At 34.4% G+C, this 13,831-nt stretch overlaps 1 protein-coding gene across 1 annotated transcript in view; it reads left to right on the top strand.

The window, feature by feature from the left end:
• Positions 1-1,195: 1,195 nt before the first annotated feature.
• Positions 1,196-13,831, top strand: part of LOC146996137 (cytochrome P450 3A21-like) — a 57,611-nt gene continuing 44,975 nt past the window's right edge. Inside the window, exons 1-3 of the mRNA XM_085820004.1 lie at positions 1,196-1,486; positions 11,641-11,737; positions 11,813-11,865. Coding sequence (XP_085676130.1) covers positions 1,431-1,486; positions 11,641-11,737; positions 11,813-11,865 — 206 coding nt within the window. The 5' untranslated portion in view covers positions 1,196-1,430. The remainder of the gene's footprint in view (positions 1,487-11,640; positions 11,738-11,812; positions 11,866-13,831) is intronic.

Here is a 13,831-nt window from a genome sequence, read left to right as displayed (position 1 = left end):
ACTGCTTTAAAATTAATTCTGAAGAGAATTTTTCGTGGCGTCTGTACGAACGTATCTCGCATAAGTCAAAAACGAGTAGCCTCAGAACGTTGAAATTTTGTATATAGGACTGCTATAACATGCAGATGCAACCTCGTATTTTGGTTGCAATCGGCCACACCAAACGTATATAAATATATTTATATATATATCCACTCTGTTACCCGGCTCAGTGATCTCAGTTTCTTTACTCTTATATATTTGTAAATTGTACATTTTTTGCTTTAAAAATGATTGAATTATCTTGCTCTTATCTTCCGGTTAAGGTTTTTATGCCTTTAGTAAATCTGTGTGCAATATTTTTAGAATTATCAACAATTTTAAAGTTGTTTAAGTGCCGCTAAGCCTTTTTTCTGACGGTGGACATTGATTGTTTACATTTGAAACAGTAGACTAGAGGATTTGTTGCCAATCTTAGAAACTTAGCTTCGCAACAACAAAGATAACGCCTTCATTTATTATTGCCAATTAAATCATGCTTAATCTTTTCTGGAATTTTTGAGGAAATAAGTGTTTAAGATTTATTTCGTAATTTTTAATATAGATATTTTGAGTTTTTATCTATTTTTGCCTTCTCGCGAAGTGAGAACTGAATTAATTGAATGAGAAATACTCAATCGTCTGTGAAAAACTGTTTCTTTTTTGTTTTGTTTGCTTCATTTCTTTTATACATCATTCTAGCTTATTATAGTATTTGATTAGAACATGTGGCAAAGATTAGATAATTCTATTCTTTAAATGATATAAATTTTGTTCATTATGAGTTATAATATGAGCGAAATATGATACTGTTAAGTGAATTTAGCGCCAGAGTGTCGCTATGCTAAACAAATACTACAGTGAATTTTAAAGAATGCATTTATTCTATTGTGTTTTATGCGGTGTCGGTGAAGTAGATTTAATTCAATCCAATAAGTTTAAATGAAATGCAAGAAAAAATGCGTATAATTTAATATTCCATACAAGGAAGTCATTTGGTGTACACATCAGATTTTTTTTAATTGGCTTAGTGGAGCTGACTAAAAATTTGCTCTCTTAAAGTTTCATTACAACGGCGTTACACTAAAATTGTTTGGCTTTTCCTGTTTTTGTCCTCCTACGATTAACTTTCATCCTGGCAACCCTGCATAAATTATCCTTTCGCCAAGTGAAGTAGACCTTGAGCTAAGGGCTTTTTCCGTGACTGCTCGCGCTTAGCGTGACAATCAGTAAAAATCAGTTTTTCGTTTCTGATGAGAAAACGATGTAAAACCGTTATTTATCGTATCTATTCATTGGATTCTGTATGAGTAAAGAAACTGGTTCTTCAAAGTGATTCTCCTTTCTTGTTAACAAAAGCACATACGATATCTAGTGACTGCCTGAAAGATACAACGTTTGAAACAGAAATCATGTGGCCGGTCGCTATTTTTGTTGCCTTTATCACCGCCATTTCTCTCTTCCTTGGGTAAGTGAAATTTGGACTTCAGCCAAAATTATGGAATTATTACATATTTGTTAAAGTAGTGCGTTTGCGGAGTCGTAATTTTAAGGATTTTCCTCGAATGTCGAAATGTCTGAAAATTCCACTCTTTTCCTATTACTGTCAATTTACATTTTAAATATGAGTATATTTACTAAATATTACTCATCGTATTTAAATCATTATAACTTTCTTCTGACCGTGTATGTCCATAATCTGCTCTCCGAAATAAATGTATTTCAAAAGTAAAACCAAAACTTTTTATCTTACGAAATTGCACTCAGTTTTGCTAACCTTCTGACGTACTGAAAACGATTTTTTTTAATAGGAACGAATAGTTCCGATGTAACAATTTTTATTTAAAAAAAAATTCCTTTAAATTTAAATGTGGCTGTTAGTAAAAAAAAAGGTTTTATATTCATAGCAAAATTCACCGTTCACTTAAACGGAAATCGTGATCTCAAATAATGACGTTAGGCCCACCAGCGGCCTAGCGCCATAAGCCGCTGAACACTGGTAGTTCGGTTAAGGGTTCGAGTTTCGGCGAACAGGCTGGCTTCATGAGCCTTTTCGTGGTTTTTCCCATGTGCAACGTGGATACGAGCTAGTTTCCCTTGAAAAAACCTCCACGGATTATCCCTCTCTTTCCGTGTAGCTCCTAAGGGCGGAGCACGTAATAAGTAAAAAATAATAATTATGACGTTAGTTATATTACCAGAATTTGTTTAAGAAATATGTAATACTAGCAGTTACGCTGCCAGCCTTCGTCTGGCTTTTAAATGTACCGGAAAAATGCCTGAAGGGAACACCATTCGTTAAGTTTAAAAACTGCGCAGAATTTTACTCTGCAAAACAACTTCATTAAAAAATAAATAAATAAATTTAAAAAAATGTATCACATGTAACAAAATTACGATTAAATAAGCAATATCCCTTAATACAAATATTAATTAGTTTAATGAATAAATTAATCCATTTCCCGTTGCCTTCTTTCAACAAACGCCCAATATCCAAGAGGAAAATTAAATTTAAAAACTGCACAGAATTATCGTCCCCATTTTTCCAAGTGGCAACAGTGCTGATTTTCAACAGTCAGTAGTCCAGTTTACGACTGAATGAAAAACTGTTGCCAAAACCACATTTGTAAAAGAATGAAACTATTCAAAATGATGCGATAAAAACGAAAAGATAAAATAAAATTAACAACGGTTGCAAAAATCGGTTCGAGGTCCACTGGCTTTTATCTAGATGCATCTAATACCAAATTTCATAGCCCTGGGTCTATTAGCTTACGCGCAGCACGAACAAAAGACACACAGACTCTTTCTTTTATTATATGTAGAGATAATGGTTATATGACTACATGCGATTTATTTCTGCCAAAGTTGTGTAAGTAAAATTATTTGTTTTCTCTTCTTATGGGGGGGAGGAGAATAGGATGCTAATGCGAATTATCGCAACAGTGAAATGTTTCACGAAATTACATGCCGCTAAAATTTTGTGCTGTATCAATTTTGTAATTTTTTTTCTGCGATGAAATAAATTACATAATGCAATATAAAACTGGAAAACTGTTATTAATCCTGGATAATCTGGAAACTCCGTTTTTCTCAGTGAGTTAATGATTATTACAAAGTGAAATTCAAGAGTGAAAAGTTTTGTGAATTCGGTTATTCTTCTATTATTGGGACCGGATTCAGAAATGAATGTATGCGTTCGAATATGCACGTATATATGTACGTAAGTATGGATGTGTGTGTGTGTGTATGCACACACATATCAGCACATGCATACATATACACTTGCATACATACATACATTTCTGGATCCAATCCCGAATACAGAAAAGTATCGAAATATGATTAAATGCGGAAGCTACCATAGTCATGACTGAAATATTTTAGTCATAAATGTAATGTAAAATTAGCAGTAACTGAACGGAAATTATAATTGCAAAATGCTTGCTTGGTGCTCTTTATTTTATTTATTTATTTATTCATTGACGCATTCTGTGGGTTTTGATACAGGCTAACGTAATTGCCAAGATATTGAGTATGCGCTTCGCCCCGATCAAATGTGAATATAACGACTGTCTATTACTTTAGGACATGTCATGTTGTCTATTACTTTAGAACAGGCACTTCAGGGTCATCTAGGCCCACCCGACTTGCTGCATAACCATGGTAACGAAGCTGTGGCAGATATTCATGTTTCCAAATTGTTTCCCCCCACTTCATTTCTTGACTACTTTGCTTTGGGAAAAGCGCACGAACGAAGGCTGACTTGAATTACATTCTCAGAGGAGGCGAAGGAAACAAGTGCTGTGCAATGATAATGATAAATTTTACGATCGTAAATGGGGATTGTTGGAAAGATCTTGAAAATGCCTGTTTTAAAGTAACAGACTCGAGAAGAATGGGGACTTAAAAATCTGTCAATCCAAAAATAATTTCCTGTGACTGGTAATATAAAAAGAGGCATACAAAGCTCTTTTCCTACCATCAACTTTATACTTCTTCACATTCGATGGTAAACAGTGACAAGAGCAGGGCTTGTCCTTTGTGTCTGTAATAAAGCTCTCTTTAGTTCAGGTATGATAAACTCGCCATAATAAAGCTTTGAAATGGATAGTTGAACGCAATGGTAATTTTGACGGTGCTTGACAAAGAGAAACGAAGGGTCTTTTCTGTAAGGCAGGGAAGGTCTCGCTAGAAACATTCTCAGTTTCGTTTGTGAGGCTGATCACTTGGCCATCTTTTTCACAGCTTAGAAAGTAGGTGGTCGTTGTCCAATTTCGCATGCTTTTTAAACTCTTTTCTATACTTTACTAGTCGTAGGGAAATTTATTCCAGACACACAGAATATGTATGCCTTTAGTTTTGCTGTCGTATTTTCCTTGCTTTTGCTTTTTTTGAAGGCTACATAGGTTTGACAAAATGGGGTACGTACGGAAACGTCCCCAAGACTTTCTCTGTTTCGTCAGACTTTCGTGGCATTTTATGTTCCACCGTGGTTTTCAATATTTTAGTTGCTTTGTTAAGGTATCGACAACAGAATTTAGCACAGATACGGAATAATAATATCATTAATAACTTTTGCTCCATTGTCGACAAGTACTGTTGCATCATTAATGTGATTAAAAGCGCCACCTATTTATTATCGTTTTATATTTTGAGTTAAATTGCTCTTGAATGGCAACATTGTTGCTATGTCTGTTTTTTTTTTTTTCTTCTATGTGTGAATTGGGAAATCCCCGTTCTAAGCAAGCAAAAATTAAGTTAAGTGTTAATAAATAGGACATTCAACGAAGTTGTATTTTGAGTCAAAGCAGTTTTATTCAACATTTGGTGACCCGGACGTGATTTGAACACGCAAACCGAGTTAAAACACCCAATTTTATTACCCAGTAAACACAAATAGATTGAGCTATACATCCAAGGACGGCATTCAGAATTTACTACATTGTGGGTTGAATACTGTATTGATGGATTTAAGAGAAAGTGTCTGGATCATAAATTCAAGAAAAACTGTCAGAAAAATAATTGAAAAATGTATTAGATGCAGAAGACACACTGCCAAGGCAATTAAGACAAATTTCTGTTGCATTGTAGAAGACCGAATCAGGGATGCATCAGTGTTCAAAATTTGTAGTGTTGATCTTGCCGGTCCACTTGTTCTGAAGGGACTGTCCACTTGTTCTGAAGGGACTGTATAGAACTGGAATGTTCTATACATCTGTGCAGAATTTAGAGCTGTTAATTAGGAACTTGTGCAGTCTTTGTCAACTAAGGTGTTTTTACTCAGCCTAAGAAGATTCTTAGCCCATGGAGGGCGACCTCTAATTATTTATAGCGATTACGGGAGTTATAGCGATTTCGGTACAAATTATTTTTACAACTCGACTGACTGAAAAGTAGTGTAATTGGAGGCCAGGTTTAAGAAATTAACTTGGAAGTTAATTCCTCCTACCGCGGTTTGGTGGGGAGGGTTTTAGGAACGCCTTATATAGTCAGTGAAGAAAGTATTGCGACGTATGCTAGATAATAAAAGTTTGACGCACGAAGAAATGTCAGCTTTTGTGATTGCGAGTCTATAATTAATGCAAGACCTATTACATACATATCATAAAATCCAGATGACTTGCAGCCTTTAACTCCAGCAATATTCCTGCAGCCTATTCAGGAAGTGAGCGTTTCTGATCTGGATCATATAGGCAACATAATGTTTATTATTATTATTATTATTATTATTATTATTATTATTATTATTTATCAAGAAATATTCCAGACATTATTAGTGACGCTTTTACTTCATAATCCTGCTAACATAGTTGTCATCAGCACTAGTTGTACCAGTAGAACCATCTCAGTCCTCACAACTGGTGAATTTAAAATTTGTATGATGGGCATTATATTACTTTCTATATGAAACAAATGTTCTCCAAAATTCATACTGAAGCCAGCACCGAATACATATAATACTAACTCTCATATATTAGTACATTTTTTTAAAAAATTTAATGGTAAGCAGCATGCTCTTAATGGAAATTCATATACGCCCTTAAGAACACCTGCACCCCTACAGACACATCCAATGACAACATTGCTGTTTCTCACAAATGACGTTTCCTAAACCTAGCTTTGCTTCATTTTCAAGACGTTGCCTGTAGAATAAAAAGTACTGGATGTTACATATCGATCAGGATTTGATATTCACTAAATATTTAAGAGTAAAAATCAACCTGAGGACTTAACAATATTATTTGCTCTGATTACATGGAAGCTGACGAGGAACTAGAACTTTCTAAACGCCTGCTTGGCTTGGTGCTGCCGTGGCCCATTGACCGCGCTGATGTTCGGGAATGTAGTTGTCTCAATTAGCAGGTTACCTGAGCGCAGCCATTTGAAGTTCTTTACTTCGTCCACATAGGAATGTATATATTTTTGTATAATAAATGGTGACCCCCCCTTTTTTTAAGTTGTGTTAATAATGACTACAAAGTGAGGCAGTGGTTTATTATCATCCGCATTGCCATTTACACATTTTTAAATCTTTTATATGTATTCATTGCGTTTTTGAAGTACAAATCTCATTAAGAGTAGCTAAATTTGAGAAGAAAAAAAAAAGAAACGAATTCGGCGGAGCCAGGCACCAAGGCCGGATTTAGACTTGATGAGGCCCTAAGTTATTTGAAATATGGGGCCCTTAATAAGTCTGTTATACTATATTAATACTATATTTTAATTTTTTTGAGGCTCCCAAGAGAGTGAGGGGCCCTAAGCTATGGCTTGTGTAGTTTATACGTAAATCCTGCACTGCCAATTACTATAGAACCCATTAAGAGGATGCAGATTCCTGCGTCAGTATCTGTGGTTCCTATGCCACCTAAAGCCTTACAGTAGGATTTTAAAAAAGCAGAAACTCTAGATCTTTTTTTTTTTTTTTTTTTTGGCCAAGTTACTGACATTAAGAAGTAGTGATCTGCCGAGGAGCAACTATATACCTTTCGTTTAACCCGGCGGAAGGCGCACCAAGAAAGGTTACTAGAACGGGCGCGTGGGGTATCACATACCCCAATATTTAAAATACAATAAAAATAGTATTATTTAGTTTTAAAGCTTTTTTTTTTGTTCTCGTGTATTATAAATAAGTGAATAATAATTGGGTTTCAAAAAATTAATTTCCGAAATAATCTTAGAGTTAAAATTAAGATAAATGAAAATAATAAACATCATGCCTCTAAGTTTCATTGCATCTCTAATACACCATGCTTTTTTTATTTCTTCACACTTTGAACGAAATTTCATTCACGTGTTTTTGGCACAGAATGTTTTCACATTTTAAACATTGCATTCACGTTCTTCTGTCCTTGGCGCGAGGGCAAAATATTTAACACATCTTTCATACTTAGTTGTTTCTAATTTCATGTATTCGTTTTAATTCTTTATCGAAACTTCTGCGTTTGTTTTGCATGCAGTACGTCAATTTCTTGGAAAAGTATTAATCTCTGATCTTTGTTCAATACTTTTTTCATTAATTGTAATGCTAAGTCCTTCAAAAACAGACTTCTGTTTCTTGTCGGTGGATTAGCAGTTGAATGTAATATAATTCAAGCATTTATTACAGCAACATTCAGTGCAGGAAAGAAAATTACCATTGGCCACTTTCTCGTTATTCTGGCAATTGAATAACTGGCTGACATTTCATCCCCTATATCCACTGCTCCTTTAGTCATATTATTAAAACATATAATTCCTAACGTTTTATTTTCTCCAATAGTATCATCTATAGTATGATCGTTACATAATGTTATAATGTTATAATGATCGTTATACAAAGCATAAGAACAGTTTTTCCTTTTTTAGGAACATCAGGAATTAATGTTTTATCTTTTTCGAAACCAAAACATTGTAGAAAATATTCTTAGTTTCATCTTCAGTTTCCGAAATGCAATCTTCAAATATTTCTAATAAATCTTGCATGCGTTGCATCTCCAGTTCATAGGGACTCATTCTTTTTACCAGAATGCAGTTAGAAATTTTTAAGAATTTAATGTCAAGTACTTTAAAATCACTTGCGAGTAGAAATATTTACTGTTACACTCTAGAAATAAATTTCTGAACTAAATATTCAGTCAGAAAAACACTTACACGGACAGGCGCGTGGGGTGTGACATACCCCAGTTCCAACAAAATACCGATAAATCTTTTTCTGAAACACACAGACAAAGAAAAAGCGATTCTGAAAGTCAACCACAACTAGAAACTCAGCTACTGAAAGCAGCACAGAATTTCAGTTTCACAAGTTAGGAATATCCCACTTTTATGTAGGGTTGGGGTATGATACACCCCACGCGCCTTCCCGCGGGTTAAACTGAAGCAGAGACCAAAGCAGTGCGGATAGTTCTTCACCCGTCAATTATCAGGCTACTTCTTTCCAGCTTCCCTGCACAGTAAACACGTGGAAAATTTTTTGTAAGTCAGAGACAAAAGGCTTGTATCAACATCTTGTGCTGAGCCCCATCCTGCGAAGAGGAAACGACAAGGCAAAAAGAAGGAAAAGGATATAAAAAAGAGGACGAAAAGCGGAATGAAAGGAGAGATCACTGGTGCTTCGAGGTCCTGACACTGGTGCTCACTGAAAGGGCGATCCCATGAGGGGTATATTCCCAAAGAAAGGAAAGATTTTCAAGTCTGAAAGGTCAGGAATGAGAATCCGGAAATTTTAAGGAATTAATGCAGGTAAAGAATGTTATGAAAATATGTGGATCATCATTGTTTAAAGCTGAATTATGGCGGATCTTTTGTCAGTTATACTTTGTCCCTTAAAACTACAGTTGTTAAAGTTAAAGATGTCATGTCTAAGGAATTACCAATAACTTGGCGATACTACCAGATTCCCAGGAATTCGAACAGATAAGAATATGTAAGGAAGACTGTTCCATTCGCAGTTTCATTCATGGAATAAATGGGATTGAGAAACAAAACTAAGGTAGGTGCATGTTTTGGCTTGCATGCGAAGAGCCAAATGAAGCGAATTACAGACAGAGAATAAACGTATCAACGTATGTTTTTCAACCCATATGATCTTAGATTTTCTGATTTTTCTGAGAAATAATTGTTAATAGATTCTTTTGATTCCTTTTTTTTTTTTTTTTTTTTTAATTTTTCAGATTTTTAACGTTATTATCAGCAGTAACGGAACTTCACGATACCATCTCAAATTGATTTTTTACTTTTTAATGATTTCACATGCGAAGTCGACTTTCCTTTTAGAAATCCTATGGAATAAACTAATCATTCAAAAAATCGTAAAATCAAGCAAAAAAAGGGTTAATTATTAGTCTAAAGAATGCCCATTGAATTGAAACTGTTACATTTGGCTTCGACTGCATCATGATAAAGCTGTTCGAAGGTTAGGTTTTGCTATTAAGAAAACGATGAATTTATGTAGTGAGTTCTTCTCGAGGTTGAGTTTGTCAGATTTGAGTTGCGAGTTGCCTCTGCTAAATAGCGTTTTGTGCCAATCGCACCAACCCAATGCTTCCTAGCTTCATTTGTTTGGGTCACCCACGTTATGTATAAAGATCACTAATAAAGCTGAGCTGTAACTCTTTTGTATGGAGAATACCTAAAGTAGTATTTGAGTTACCAGTAAACCAATTTTCAAATAGCCTGAAATATTTATTTGGGAGAAAACTTTAAAACCATAGCCAAGTAAGTTGTTAGTATTATCACTAGATGATAGTAAATATATTTGTTTTTCTAGAAACAGTACTAGTATTAATGTAATTAGAGTGCTAATACGATTTCGGCAAATCATCTTTAAGAATAAACTTATTTGTTTGTAGTGTAAGAAATTATATTTCACATTCTGTTTCTATCGCATTATGAGCTTTATCAACAGCCATGTGCGTCTAATCTTTGATCTCGAAGGCAGAAACATATGCTCATCATCAATAACTTGGACTCGAGATCATCAATAAACGGGACTAACCTTTCGAAATTTAAATTGAAAACATACAGTTGTACGAGCATTCACAATTCAAGAATATTTATCTCCCTTCCCAAGTATACTTGAAGATGGAAGTGATCCGTGAAATATATCAAAATTTGCTAGAATGCATTATTATCTATAAATTTAAGTAATAAATGAGGAGAATTTCTTCCCTTTAATACTATTATATTGCGACTGAAGGTTAATTCATATGATATGAGACTAACATCCAAAACTCACTGTATTCAACTTATTTAGCTGCTTTTAGATTTTTAGTGGAAAGCATGAAAACTTCCTTCAGTTCACAGTGACGAAACATGTGCTCAGGCAATCCTTTCTTTGGTATCCACATAAAACTAAATAACTGCATCTGTTCATGAAGAAAGATTCAAAAGCATTTTATTACTTTATGTAGGTATATTTATGTACTTGCTTCTTAATTACCTTAGAATTTAATTAGACATCTGTAATTAAACTGAGCTTCTGAATATTTTCTGTTAACAGAGTTCAAAGCTCTTAGATATTATTTGTATGTATGAATGCTAAATTAGACGCAGTGTCGGATTTACGTATAAGGCTAAACACGGTATAGCTTAGAGCCTCTACTTTCTTGGCCTTTCCCCCGAAAAATTATAGCATTCCCCTTACAAAAAAAAATTGACTTATATCCCTCATAAAGAGTCCCTTATCTCAAATACCTTAGGCTCTCGCCAAATCTAAATCTGGTCTTGATTAAACATGGGTCAACAGAAAGACAAGATTAATGCTCTTTCAAGATCAAGTCTTTCCGACGCTCGAGACAGTGACATCACTGCACCACAGATGTCAAACAGAAAAACAGTTCATTTGCTGATTGGAGAGCTACGTATTCGTACCGCACTAATGGGAAACGGGATTTTACGAGTCGAAGAAGTCAACGTCACCACACTGTTCGACCTTGCCGGAGAAGAGCAAACCTTGTACATTTTTTACCGTGAGTAAACTCGCGAAAACTGACCATGCAGCCAACCTATTTGCTTGCATTGAACTCAGAACTAACAACCCGTATTTAGCAGTTTTAACCACTCAGACACTTGTGGGTCCAGCTAAGTTCTGGGAAAGGGCTTTAGTTCTGCATGAGCTTCTCTACCGGGATAGTCCTTAGTGACTTTGACTGCCGTACGGAAGCGCCCATATTCGAAACCTGGAGAAAAATGGATTTTTTATAAATGTATAGTGTATGTGCAGCACGGAAGTACTCTAAATACGCGGCGAGCCACAAGTCGGCTCGAGAAGTTAGTGGTTGGAGAAGAAGGGGGGGGAGACCATTGGACCCATCTTTTCCGGGGTGCTTTCCTTCAAAATTGGAGACGGAACTGAGCAAAGTCGTATTGTTACCTATATGGTTCCCAAGGCTCTTGCATACTCAATCTTGCCTCCTTGCACGACGAATTTCGTGGGCCTGCTGTGATATCAGACAAGCGGAATTCGTCATAAGAACAACAACAGTTCTAGGTGAAATTTAAGATTTTTTGAAGCCTGTTATGTTAGTTATCGTAATTACAAATCTGGAATTTGAATTAATAATCAGTACAAATAAGAAAGCTGTAGAATTGTAACCATTAAGATTGATGCATTTTATTACTCTTCTTCCTATTTTGCAGGTATTTGAGAAAAAATGACGACTACTGGAAAAAGCGTGGAGTTCCTTTTGCTCCTCGTGTTAACACCATAACTGCAATTCTCACTTTTGCTTTTAAGGTGAGGTTTATGTTCATAAGTGACATTTCTTCATAATATCAGAAATCCATATTAATAATCCTTTTCTAATGGCAGCCACTTCATGAAGAGATATTGAACTCGTACAAGAAATATGGTAGACTATTTGGGTAAGTACATTTATCGCCTCTTAGATTGTAATTTTGCATTAAAGCAATCAGAAAAAAGACACAATTAATTTCGAAAATTTATTCGAAATAAATCCTGTCTCATCCCTTCAAAATTCTGTATTTTCACATTATATTTCAATTTTCGTCAAATGGAAAGTCTGCAAATTTGAACTCCCATATTTATATTTAAAGAGAATGACATAATTTAAAGTTAGCTTCTGAAAGTTTTATACACAGTACAGAAAAATATTTTAAATGGGAAATTTTTATCGTCACAGGCAAACTTTTTGACAAAAATGTGTCGACATTTCGAAATTTCAAAAAGTTGCCAAGACAGTGCTGCATTAATAAATGTCTCGGGTACAACAATGACAATTCTATGTCTCCAGTTCTACTGGCCCAATTGACGAAATCGAACTTGCGTTTTTCATCTCTCGAAACCGCGACTTAGGGTATACATTAGATTTATATACAGCATTGTTCTAATATAAGTATAATAATTCTTTTGACACAAAATCGGACTTTTTCTGAAATGACATATCGATTTTTTTCCATACTTCGATTCTACGACTCAAATTATGCCAAACTGCAAAGTTTTCTAAAAATCGCACGAGTGGTTTTTAAAATATTAGCTCTCAAAATTTTAGCTCCTCCATGTTAATTGAATATATTTATTAATATCTCTTTTTTATTGAACTTATTTGATTCAGCCTATCATATTTTCGAAATTTAGGTTCATTCCAAATAAATTCGTCTATTTTTTATGATTTATTTTTAAAATTTGTATTCTAAAATAATTTTTATAAATGTTTCGCAAAAAAAAATTTTGAATTATATCCTATAAAAGTTTTGCCATTATCTTAAAGTAGATGTGTTTCTAAGCATACCTACAAAAATTAAGAGTTTTTTATTAAAAATTTCTTAAGATATACGAGAATTTGCATTTTGGCGCGTTTTGAAATTTGGCGTATTTGTTATAAGCGTATGGCGTATTTATTATATTTATTATAAGGGGTAATAATGAAAATGTGGTTTACGCATTTTGTTAAAATTATTTGAATGTATGAACGACTTTTTCCCGCTCGTCGACAATTAAGAAAAAGGCAAAGAAAATAGGTTGCTATAAATTAACAAGTTCGCCAAGTGAATTATTCTTGGCGCAAACGGAAAAAATACGCCAAGATAAATTTTTAAATTTCTCACCGAATATTACAAAATAAAATATCTAGGCATAAGAGTCGTAGAATCGAAATATGGAAAAAAATTGGTATGTTATTTCAGAAAAGTTCGAATTTGTGTCAAAATACCTATGTTAGAACAAAGCTATATATAAATCTAATATATATCTCAAGTCGAGATATGGAAAACGCAATTTGAGTTTCGTCAACAGGCTCAGTAGAACGGGAGATATAGAACTGCCCCCCCCTTTTTTTTCGCAGTGTACATATACATGATTTGAATGGTTTTTGTGCGCTGATCACATTGTTACGTGCGTACGGGTTCGTAATAGTTTGAATACTGAAGTCCGATAAAAGTTTAATAAAATTTATTGTTATCAAAAGAAATATAACAGAACACTGGAATTTTCCTGAGAGATATTCGTACAAGTACACATTATCACGCATTATAATCAGTAATTATACTCCAAACTACTAATAACGTTAAATAGAACGCAATGCACAGCGTATTTAAATAGGAAGCTAATCGGATTTATCTCAGTTCACGCGGAACTACAGTTGGCAATAACAATAACTAAGCAACTGACTAAACAACTGAACTGAGATGTCTCTCTCCGACCTTTTATAGTAGTTGCGTGTAATAATTCTAGCATTTTGTGCTTCTCGAGATTTCTCTAGAAATCAATAAGAGGATGAAATTACGGCTATAGTTAGCATAATAGTCAATTACATTTATTCAGTTTCAATACAAATTACCGAGATATCCATTAATTCTATGTTAAATTAAC

Source organism: Stegodyphus dumicola, chromosome 7, assembly GCF_044657685.1.
Source record: "Stegodyphus dumicola isolate Sdum_Otavi_A_Nest chromosome 7, ASM4465768v1".
Taxonomy (NCBI): Eukaryota; Metazoa; Arthropoda; class Arachnida; order Araneae; family Eresidae; genus Stegodyphus; species Stegodyphus dumicola.
This window is presented reverse-complemented; position numbering and strand designations above follow the sequence as displayed.